At 42.4% G+C, this 12,428-nt stretch overlaps 1 protein-coding gene across 4 annotated transcripts in view; it reads right to left on the reverse strand.

Moving 5' to 3' along the window:
- Window positions 1-12,428, reverse strand: part of LOC116842113 (beta-1,4-N-acetylgalactosaminyltransferase bre-4) — a 153,219-nt gene that overhangs the window by 16,084 nt on the left and 124,707 nt on the right. For all 4 annotated transcript variants that reach the window (XM_032810852.1, XM_032810851.1, XM_032810849.1 and 1 more), the window contains 2 exons: window positions 5,257-5,531; window positions 4,913-5,152 (listed from right to left, as the gene is read on the reverse strand). In XM_032810852.1, the coding sequence (XP_032666743.1) occupies window positions 4,913-5,152; window positions 5,257-5,531 (515 nt within the window). The remainder of the gene's footprint in view (window positions 1-4,912; window positions 5,153-5,256; window positions 5,532-12,428) is intronic.

Below are 12,428 nucleotides of genomic sequence, written 5' to 3' on the forward strand. Positions count from 1 at the left end.
TATATATATATATATATATATATATATATATATATATACAGGGTGTCCCGCGTAAGACGGACCAAAAGAAAAATATAAGTAGAACACATTAAAGTGAACAAAAATTATATAGGTCATTTTTCAAACAACCACGTAAAATTTCGAGATATTAATTAAAATAGTTGGACAAATTAGAACGCGCGATGTGACAGGCGGGACATACGGCTCGTAGCGGTTGGCGAAGAAAATGGAAGAACGCACACGTACACGGACGCACACATGGAGCTACTCATTTCAGGATCCCAAACGGCCCACCTCTCTGGCCTATAAGATAGGCCCGCGAGCAATCATCCATTATATATATATATATATATTTGCTATCTTAGATATTTTAGTGTGCGAACTTTCAGCTTTGTGATTTGTCCACTTGAAACGTTTCTTATTTAAAAATTATAGCCTCGATATTCTGCGTTAGAATTTTCGTCTCTACTTGAGTTCAAGTATCCTGCTATATTAATTAATATCGCAAAAGAACTGGAACATCTTGTACACATATATTGAATATGTACACATATTCCATGTTGAGAGTTTAAACATTCATATTTAGAGACCAAGACGACAAGAATGTCCAGAATTAGATACGTGCACGGGAATTAATGCTTTTATCTTGATGGCAAATATACAACCATACGAGTTTTGTATGCAGACCTAATGTATATATAGCTCAAGAAACTATTTTGTGTGTTTTTTATTGCGAAACTTTCGCTGCAATAAATATAAGATAGATGGTTAAACTATATACATTAATTCTACACATGATTATCATCCTATGTAGTTTCCATCATCATGTCTTTTTCTCTCGGTGCGCGTGTCGAAAATTCGTCGCGACGTACGCGTCGATGTGGCATTTGCCTGAATTTTTAAACGTGGTTTTCCGGTCGGCCGAAAAACCCTTTCTAGTCCAAAAAACTTCTTCAAGTTTTTTAGTGTCTACCGAGCTGGTTCACGTCCCATAAAGTGTGCGTGTAAACCGTAAACTAAGGTTGTTCACGGTATACCGCATTGCAGGAAGGTGGTAGCCGGTCCTCCTTCGGCTTTGGGATTAGATAGCGCTTAAGTCTGACTTACGCGAGGTCTTGGAGGTTGCGCGCGGGGGCCTGACAGTGAATAACAGTTCGGCGCATTTTCTAAGGATCGCGCGCTCGCGCCGGGGATAAATCGTTGCTGTTTCGTCGTAATTAATCGCACCGGCCCGGTGAAATATTACCTTCGTTAAATTATCGCGGGAATTCATTGCCCGGCGATTTGTCGTAAATTCGCGCCATTAAGGGTGCAATAGCGAGCCGATTGAAATAACTCCGCGGAGCGCGGAGAGAAAGAGGGAGCGAGGGAAGCGAGCGATTCCTCCTAGTTCCGAGAGACGACGAGAATCTCACGGGGAAGCAACGAGCACGACGTCGGATTTCCCGTGACGTCACCGCGAAAGTCAATTACTCGTCGACTTCTGATCCACGAATTAACGCGATTAAGGGCTCGTAAGAGCGGTGCCTACAGCGATTTCTACTCAAGAGAAGAGTCCTTCTCCTTCGTCTGATTTGATACAGGAACAGTAATGACATTACGCGAGCTTCTTGGATCACCGTGGAAATCGATTGCTCCGCGATTTATTGTTAATTAGTGCTAATAGGATGTAACAGAGATCCGATTGAAATACTTGCACAACGAAGGGCCCGTCTCTCGAACTCGAATCGGAACGGAATAATAATGTTATCGTACCTTTCACGAGATTAACGTGGAAGTCGATTAGCGTTAAGGGAAACTAGCAGTAAAACGTCGCTACAACAAAGTGTGAATTCCTCCTCGTTTAGTACGGAAGAATTACAGGAGTCCATAATAGGTATTAATAACATGAAATTAACGCGATTAGCGTAACGAGTCGATTATTTTGTTAAAACTTTTAACTATTACCTTGCTGAAGCTAAAATGAGCAGATGTTTATTTGATGGCACTATATAATAACATATTTACTTATACTAATGTATAAAACATTTTTCAAATAAAAAATACACATTTTCTTAAAATCCCTGTTTCTTATAAAAGCAATTATGTTTATTCTATTTAAATAAAAAAAAATTTAGATTTAAGTAAGTATGTTATTAGTGCCTACCAAATAAATATTTTTTACTTTTTAGATATTTTTTCCATCAATGTGATTATTGCAATAAAATAATATCTGAGGAACGAGTTGATCCTAATTTGCTATAAAAGAACTATACTCATAAATGTCTACACGATAATCGTTAATTTCCGTTCGATACTTTCCGTCGCTTGACTACAAACAAAGAAAATTGCACAACGACCGTCTGTCTCTCTTTCTTTCTCATACACACAGACACATACATATACACACACACACCCTCTCTTTCTCTATTTCCTTTTTGTATTCGTTTGCATACTGAGCGGAGAAACGTGAACGAAATCGGATTTAGAATTCCATCGGGAGTAGCGCGTTCAAAACTTTTCAGCGGAAATCATATTAAATTGCTTCGACAATTTCGAGACATGTTTCGAATGTATGAGCCCGATGCAGGAGGTAATATCGTCCATTGGAACTATCGCAAATCGTTGTAAAGTAATAAACAAAGTGACCGAACGTAGAATCGATACAGCCCTTTAGACAGCAACACGCTACATACGAATAATACAGTGTTTCGCGGCTTCCGACTTGAATTTCAACGACGAAAGTTAATGTCGATTACATCGTGATATCGCAAGTAACGTTAATTATAAACGCGCGCGTGCGTTGCAAACTTCCGCTGCAAATTCTCGTTGGAATGTTTTATAAATCCGCGGGGACAAAGGGAGGAACAAGGGAAGGAAGAAAGGAAGAAAGAGAGACGCGACGTATATGCATATCGAAATTAAGTTCGACGATTTAATTAAAAGTTCCTTTAAGCAACTTTTCCATCTGCGACATAAATTCATCGCACACCATACGCCGGAAGTATACGGAAGCCGCGCAGAATAACAAGAGAATTAATCATAGTCACATTCTGACGTCTCGCATACGTTAAGTAAACAAACTTAGTCGAGCGTTCTGCGATTTTAATGAAGATAAATTGCGTTCCCGCCCGAGAGTCTCTCCCAATAGCTGAGATAAATAGTGTTCTTGAATAATCGAATAGAATGATAAATTTTATATCTCGGCTGTGGAAAAATCTGTAATCTCCTTCCGTGGGAAAGTTTGCGCGAGACCTTTCTTCCACGCGGTGGAAGGCACAATAGTGCTTATCGCTTAATGAATCGTGCCGAATCAACGAACGAACGCGAGACAGATCGTAAAGTCCGAAAGTTTCATTAAAGAATAGGCAACGTTGGCTGTGCGACGATGCTGTGCCACGTCGGAGAAAATATTTCGTGTCGCGCTCAAAAGCGCTCGTTGCCTCGGTCGGTCGATTACTCGGGCGAGGAAAACGCCAAAGAGAAAGAATGAATGACTGAAGGAGAAAGAGAGAGATTGAGAGAGAAGGAGAGGAGATATATAAAGAAAGAGAAGAGGGAAGGCCGGTGGTACACAAATTTAATTAAAAATTAAGTCAGAAAGCTTAGAGACCGCGGGGGGAGGAGAACGGGAAACTTTAAAGGGGCCTCTCTCTCAGAGGACATCCAGACTCGCGCTCTTCGCTCTTCGGCATTTTCCTCCCACAAGAAAGGTCCTCCGCTAGACGAGAAATAAGAAGAAAGTGAAGGAAGGGCGATGGAGACAGAAAGAGAAAGGGAAAGGTGAAGGAAAGAACGGAGCGGAGGAAAATACGCGAGCAAGAGGAACGTCCGCTAGACGGCAATAAATCGTGGCAAAGTATCGGCTTACACGCACCGACGGGAGTAACGGTGCCAGCGAGAAGAATCTCGCGAGGGTGTACGGAATAGGTAGGTAGGTAGGTGGGTGGGTAGGTAGGTAGGTAGGTAGGTAGGTAGGTAGGTAGGTAGGTAGGTAGGTAGGTAGGTAGGTAGGTAAATAGGTAGGTAGGTAGGCAGGGAGGTAGGTAGGTAGATAGGTAGATAGGTAGGTAGGTAGGTAGGTAGGTAGGTAGGTAGGTAGGTAGGTGGGTGGGTGGGTAGGTAGATAGGTAGATAGCTAGGTACGTTTACATTCGCCCTAGGGAAACAAACCGTGAGCCATGGCTGATGCTATCAAAACACCGCAATGCACACGATGGTCCTATGTATCTAGGACATTCAAAAATAAAAAGTTACAAGACATTTCTCGAGATACATTTTGCAAGAGATACATACAGGGTGTGCGCGACAATTATTGACACACTCGTTGTGTGCAGATAGGAGTTAACTCATAAACTGAATACACTGGTGCATGATTGTCCGATGATGTACAAATCTTCTTTAATTAGTAACTTAGAAATCCACGTGGTTATTTGGAAAATGTTCAGTTTGAGTCAGTGTATGTACATGGTGGCAAGCGTCGCCATCACAGCTCATCTACCGTATCGCGCGTGATCATACATCGATCTTCTTTAATTAATAATTTAAAATTTTATCGTTTGCAAAACGGTATTTTGGACGATATTTAGGAATTTTGTGTTCAGTTTTATGAGTTCTATCTACACCGCGTAACGAATTGTAGGACACCCTGTATATAAGTACATAAATGTAAAAAAATAAATAAATATATTCATTTATTTACACACACACACATCCAATCTATATTTATTCACTTATATTTATATATGTATTTTTGTCGAGGTTCCCATAACTTCTTATCTGTATCCCAGATATATCCCAGACGTATCTACGAGTTGAAGGAGAACGAAATGTCACGGTTTTTCGCATGGAGAAAACCATTCGCGTAAGACAGATAAGGAGAAGCCGCGGGCGACCGGCCAAATCGGTATAACGACGTAGTGCTCGTACTCACCTTCCTGCTCGATCACGAAGATCTGATAGTCGATCTGCTGGCGCAGCAGAATGGGGTGCAGGTTATAGAGGAGGGCCTGCAGATGCTGCAGACGGTCACGGAACGGAATGATTATGGCGACTCGATGCCGGGCGACGCAGTCCGCCGGTCGACCCGTGCCGCCCGCTTTCACCTCCGCGAACGACTTCTCCATCTCGGACAACGACGGCGGTGGTAATTTACTGACAGCCAACGGTCCGACTGGAACAGCACCAAGGGTGTGGAGAGTTCAAGGGAGCGGGTGAGAAAGAAGCAGGTGGTACATCGTCGTGCTGCTTGACGCATCTTTCTCTCAAGACACTCACCCAAGTTCGGCGGGATGAGAGGACATCGTGGCATCATCGTCGCGTTGCTGTTGGTCGCGTTGGTCGCCACCGAGAGCTCTCGCGCGGTCCCACCGTTGGCCGGGTTGCGAGTAGGCGCGGGCTCGCTTCTGGACGAATTGGAGACGCCTTTAGCCAGTATCGGGGGTATCGCCGTCGTGGAAGTCGCATTGCCAGCGCCGAACAAACTCGGCACGGTCACTGGCCCGTAGATGATCAGACCGCGCGGGTGGCTTCTGTACGAACGGTCCGCGTATCTGCGCAAGAAAGGTGCGAACATAAAAGGAGAGATGCATCACTGGAATGCATTATTAAAGATTCGTCGGCAGTATTCTCTAAGCGTCTTTGACTCGAGAAGTGAAGTGACAGCCGAGGCACTCGAAGGTCGAGTGACTACTCGCTCATGCGTATCTTCCGCTCGGAATCGTCGAGTGAAGATCTTCGTTCAAAATTGAAGAACGAATATCGGTGCGCGCGAATTGAAGTCGATCCGTGTGGAATCCTTTGTGTTAAGTTTCTGACATAGCTGTGTATTAATTTAACATATCGTCGTCGTGTTATTCGTTAACTATTCTACATTGAGATTCTCATGATTCGCCATTTTTAAGTGTTAAAATAACATGACAGTGTCGCACAAATGTCGCACTTTTGTGTCAATTTTCGACATACTATTTGTATTATTTTGTTACGTATTTGCCTCGTGCGAAATTAACAGCAAATTTTTCGCGGTGTAAAATTTACACGAGCTCGCAGCAGTTTCACTCGTTCTCACACATCACACCACTTAATATTGATAGCGCATCAAACGCTAATCGTTTCATGACCGGCGACTCGCGGTTAACGCCGAGGCGTTCTCCGGAATGTCGCGCTATGTGCACACGTCCGCGAATCAATTATCCATCGACTGCGTATTGCGGGAGGCTATTACTAGGCTGGCCAGTGCTACGTCCCCGTAATCGAGAGAGCCGTCGGACGATTAGCGGCTCAATCAACCGTCTAATCGCGGCGACGATTCACGCCTCGAAGTCGCCCACCAATTCGACCACCGGCTGCAACAATGGTGTCGCTACGTACGATTACTACTTTCCTCCGAGGAAAGCGATTCTTTCACTCCTGCTCACCTCGAGATGGTGGATCGACTTTTTCTTCTTTTTCCTCAGCACCTCTCGATTATCTCGATCTTTTTTTCCTTTCATTGCCAACCTCTAAATCGGAAACGACGGGCATGAACGCGACGAATTTGCGACAAGCCCACGGTACTCTGCGCTCTTGCGTTCTAATTCACTTAGAGTTTACGACGCGTCCTTCGGACGCGGCAAGAAATTACGATGGCGGCTTAATCCCCGCAGGACCACCTCTCGTTTACCTTCCAACCTCCTTCGTTTCACTCGCACACACACATACACACACTCTCTCTCTCTCTCTCCCTTCGTTTTGCGAGAGCGTCAGCGAGTTTCGCCGAGTTTACGAGCTGGCCCGGTTGTAGTTGCAATTTCCGGGTCCGCCACGTCGGCTACCAACCGCTACGAGTGCAATCCGCGATCTAACGTTCTTCTCTCTCACTCCCCCCTCTCTTTCTCTCTCTCTCCCTCTCTTACACGCGCGTCGTTCTGCGCGAAATCACGAAGCAGCGCGCGATGAGGTTTTTAGTGGCCTTGATAAGATACGAGCGCTTCTGTGATTCGAGGCGCAACCAGACATACGGGGAGTCGAGTGCGTGACGTTGGAGTTAGCGGGTACGTCGAGAGGCTCGAGGAAGCGCGGCCACGAGGATAATGGTTACGGATGAGCGCGACACACCACGTGAAGAGCATTCCTCCCTCCATACATACGTGCGTACGTAAGTATGTTCCGATCAGCCGGAATTAGATGGAATTCCCGCCACGTCCGGAGCGGCATAAATCTGACGTGACTCATCCGGGACCGTCGATACGGCGGCGGCGGATCGGCCGATGGTGCCTGCACCTGGCACGGAAATGCTTCGCCGGCTATGCAACGGCAAGCGGCGGTGGCGGCGGCGGCGGCAGCAGATGGAATCCGGAGGAGGAAATCTTTCGCTCGCTATCGCCAGGCGCTGAGCTATCTCCGGTGCAATGGCGGGCACGCGGAAAGCGGCGCGGAAAGCTGGGCGAAGCGCGCCGGCTACGTAGAAATATTCCGACGTACGTGATGGGACTTTTAAAAGCGGCACGCGAACGATGACTGAGTTAGCCGGTGACAAAAAACGCAACAAACGACGGGTATCTCGATTGATGAGAGGTTAGCGTAAATACGAAACTCCGGGAGACTTCCAACCGAGCTTCTCGAAGATTTTGATGCATTGCGCACGGAGAAAAGAAATGTTCGAATTAGTACGACAATGATACAGCTCAACGCGATTAGGTTTATGTTTGAGGTTGATGTATGATGAAGAATTCGGTTCTTACTCTTCATGATTCGAAGTCAAATCGAAGTGGAATCTCAGTCTAAACGAGAAAGCAGTGATAATGGATATCTTTCTATTCGAAGATAAGAAGTGGTAGTTCCACTTGAAGATAAAAACCAGAATTCTATTTAGGTTTACCGATATGGTAACGATATGGTAACGATATGGAAACGATATGGTCAATAATCATGTAACAAGATATTTAGTCAATGATACCAAACTATCTGGTGAGCGCATTGTCTAAGTAGCATTACAGTGATGCTTAAATATGTTTACCAAACCATCTGGTACAGCATATAATTTGGTGAATGTTATATATATACAATTATATATATAATTTTCATATACTTATTGCATATAATCTTCATAGATTTACTTCTAAATTTGTCGACATATTTTGAGAAATTCCATTTTTCCAATATCTGACGGTTTCAGCGTCCATTCTTTTATAGCACCGACGTCTTTACAAATTAGTATAGATGAAAAAAGAAACGTCGCAACGAATAACAATTAACTATCGCGTTTATAGTACCACACGTCTAGAGAGAATTACCAAACTGTCTAGATGCCTACAACTAAATGTCTCGGTATCGACTATCAGATGCGTTGAGGTATCTTAATCGGAATATTCCACTGGAAGCGATAGTGAAAATACTACCACTCGAAATTTTATCTTCTTCAAACAAAGCGAATTTACTCCATGTGAAATTTATCCCATGGTCCTGACTAGATTGATTCCAATCAATTATCTGCTTTGCATATGATGATGTCATTCGGTATTAATTATTAATACAAGATTTTAATTATTAATGATCATTATTGTTAATATAGTTCCGATGTCATCATCATATGATCGTCAGCGTTACATGATTCATCAGGACCCGATGTACATTGATTGGTATCAATCTGATCAGGATAAATGGGTTAAATTTCTACGCGGAGAGAATTTTGTAGTAAAATTTACTATGGGATTTTGTAACCGCGAGAAATAAATCGACATTCTGTTGTAATTGACTATTTTCTCATTTCATATGTGTTAGTTTTATTTTATGAATTGCATGGAAAAAACTTTAATTGGATTAACCAATTTTCAGTGAAATATGAGCGAACCAAAAAATTTCGGCTGATATCACTAGAATCCTGTTCAAGTTAACCAGAAATCTTGCTAACTTGAACATAACTCTGATAACTCTTTAGCCGAAATTTCTAGTTCGTTCATATTTTACTAGAAATTGGTTTAATCCAAACAAGCTCTTTTTTTCGTGTGAAATTTACTATTAAAAATGTGCTGCATTTCTAGCGAAATTTGTTACATCTACCAAAAATATAGTAAAATTGAAAAGAATTTATATGAAAAAAATATATAATATTCTATTTGTACAGTCAAGTGGTTGTGTCGTTGTCACGTTAATTCAATCAATCTTTTTTCCTATATGATCTAAATTATCTTTAACATTATAAATTATCTTTAACGTTTTTTCCAACAGTTTCGTAAAAATCCACTCGCCTCGCGAGATCATCGTTGCGTAGTTCGCATTTCTCTCGACATTTCAACATCTAATTAAAACAACGGTATGTTTGTTGTACAACATTAGCGTAAAAAATTAGATAAAATTGTTAGATTGACTGGGGATAATCTTGATGTAGGATCGCAAAGGATTAACGCTTCCAGCTCTGTGATCCTACGAATAATCAAATATCAAATATTTAACGTTGGGGATTAAGAAGTTTCGACAGATGGCGATTTTCCCGTTGAACTTTTGCGAAGGATAGAGGAGGCAAAGGGATAAGTCGTCGATCGTCTGTCGAGTCCACGCTGGACGAGATAACCGATAACACCGGCGCACTGTCTCCAATAAAATCTATCTCATGTTGGTTCCAAGTTTACCGAGCCGCTTCTATTGGCTTGGGTAATTTCATTTCTGTCTAATTCGAGACGATATCGGAAGCATGGTGCTATTCCCATCTCTTGAATCGTTGGGGCGCTAGAGGAGTCTTGACGATGATGCATCCTTAATGTCGAGACGCCTCCGTAGATCTCCGTTTATCTTCGGAAAAAGTGAGAAGGTTGGGGGGCGAAGGAAAGAAGACAGAAAGAAAGAAGAAAAGACAGAAAAAACGGAAGGAAGGACGAAAGGAAGAAAAGAAAGGAAGGAAGGAAGGAAGGAAGGAAGAGTTTAAGGGTCTCCAGGGACGCCTCGAGGGCGTCAGAAAGCGAGGAAACTGCTCATCGATCGGCCATGTCACGGACGGGAAGGTCCGTTAAAAGTTTAACAGGACCTCATACTCGAACTCGCCGTAAAGCGGATTTTCAGACGGAGCAGCAGCAACGACGTCGGCGGCGTAACAAAACGATGCTTACGGGCGTGTCGAGTGAAGTTTAAGTACACGAGTTACTTTTACGTTAAAGTATAACGTTAAGGTCCACTTTAGACCCTCCTTGTCTTTTAGACACCTTTTACGTGCATGTACTTAATGAATTACATCAACACACAGAGAAATAATGATTATAAATTATGATCAACAAAACAATTTTTTCCTTAAACTCTAATGTTGGTGATGATATTATTATATGCATATTATTACCATTTTCATGTTAGAAATATGCTCGGGCAAATAAATCAAATATATGGTCGGGCAAAAAAGTAAACATACAGAAAAAAAATTAATATCCACTTAAAATTAATATACTCAATTTAACAATCATTGTTTTATGTATGAATAATGATATATAACTTTGTTGGAAAAATTTTTAAATGTTGAATTTTAATAAAATGTTATAATTTTATATGAATATTATAACGGAAAGAAAAGTACAATATGATTATTATGACGATAACGATATCTTTTTTCTCGATATTTAGAAGCATCATATTCTTAATTCGATATTTTATACTTTGCATTTATGAATTTCTATTTTTGAATAATAAGAATATATTTTTCTTCATTGTATAGAAAATGCATCGAACTTATTTTTATGAACTTGCAAGTAACTTATTTTCGTTTAATGCTGTATAATTTTATTTTACACGTCAATAATAGATATTTTCAAAAAATAAAAATATTTTTCCCTTCTAACTCTAAAGCGTATAATTAAACCAACCATTTTTTCTCTCGGTCGACATGTAAACGCACACATACCCCACACGTGTTTCACTAATAATTTACATTACTCGAGCACTCAGACTCGATGAAATATCGGAACACGCATCTGCGTCATCTGAAGCGGTTCTCAAACTCACCGAGTACATTGCTAAGAGACGAGACGTAGGCTCTCCGATATTTTTCAATCGGCCGACGAAAGGACCACCTCGGAGGCACCTCGGAGGCGGCGTTTACAGATGGAAAATTACTTTTCTCGTTTCCGCCGGCGGAAAGTGCGCGCATAGCACGCTCTTCGGCAACGCCCCATATAAATCAGAGCGCGCCTACCCCGTCGAAGCTCGAGAACCTGTGATCTAATGCCGCGCCGTTGCCATTAACGCGATCCGATAAGATAGATTGCATCGGGCAATGGCATCGCTACGTAATGGTATATCTCGTTAATGCGCGACACGCCGAAGCAACGTCCACCATCAGCGGCTTGATTTGTAGCGACGATCGCGACAGAGCGCGCGCTTCGCTCGCGATCGAATCTCTACGCGACTTTACCGCGCGCAAATACACGTCGCGAATTTACGTCTCAATCTCGCGAGGCAAATCGACCGCGACGCGCGCGCGAATCGCCGTGGGACGAGAAGAGCTGTGGAAAAGAAAGAGACGCGATAACCGGCAGGGACGCGCGAGCCTATTATCGCTTGTTACGCGCTTCGCGGCGGTCGCGTAATGCACGTAAACTGCATCGCGTAACTGCAGCGCGTCGTGTGCAGCAACGAGCAGCGCGGCCGCCCGCATGCGGGAAAAGGTTTAGCCGCGGGAGCTAAAGTGTAGCTGTGACAGATATCAGACGTGTCACCGTGTGAAATCAGGGACAGCTGCATCGAGAGAAAGCAATGGGTTGATCTAACTAAAACTATGTTATTTTTCTTTTTGTCCCAATCATACTTTATGGGTTTTTTAGATGAGGTTATCATCACTTATATATAGCAAAATTTAAGAAAACAATGATTTCCTTGACTATAATTTACAGTATTTACTTCTCTATATGATTATAATACGGATACACTAAACAATACCAAGCATTTTTTTCCTTAGTATAGTGCCATCGCTACCAAACCTAAATTTACGAGCTGTTTTAACTGCAGCGCTGCAGTAAAATATGTTCGCTGCTAGACTGAAAGGTACCTATTATCATAATTTTGCTTTTTTCTTTTAAATTGTAATTTATATCTCCGTCAGAAACATAAAACTGACGCTTTATGTTTGAACATAACGCAAATCCATGCTTGGGTTTCCCATTACTTTTTAACCCAGATTAATGTCCACTTTTAAAGCATGCACAAAAACCGATGTTTCACTAAAATAGCTGCCATTTTCTTGACTACTCGAGCAAATGCGTGCTTGTAACTTCAGTTAATAATATGCTGAAACAGCTAATAATCAGCTATCAAATCTGTAGCGAATGCATTTTAGATTGCATTTTAGATGGTAGCCGATTATCAGTAATGGCACTAAAATGATTAGCCTTTTAGTTAAGCTCGAATTAGCCACTGGGATTTAGCAGATGTTACTAAATCATTCCTTTACGTGCGCAGAGAGAGAGAGAGAGAGAGAGAGGGGGGGGGGGGGG

Source organism: Odontomachus brunneus, unplaced genomic scaffold, assembly GCF_010583005.1.
Source record: "Odontomachus brunneus isolate Ranch 3 - 2012 unplaced genomic scaffold, Obru_v1 Obru_scaffold_021, whole genome shotgun sequence".
NCBI lineage: Eukaryota > Metazoa > Arthropoda > Insecta > Hymenoptera > Formicidae > Odontomachus > Odontomachus brunneus.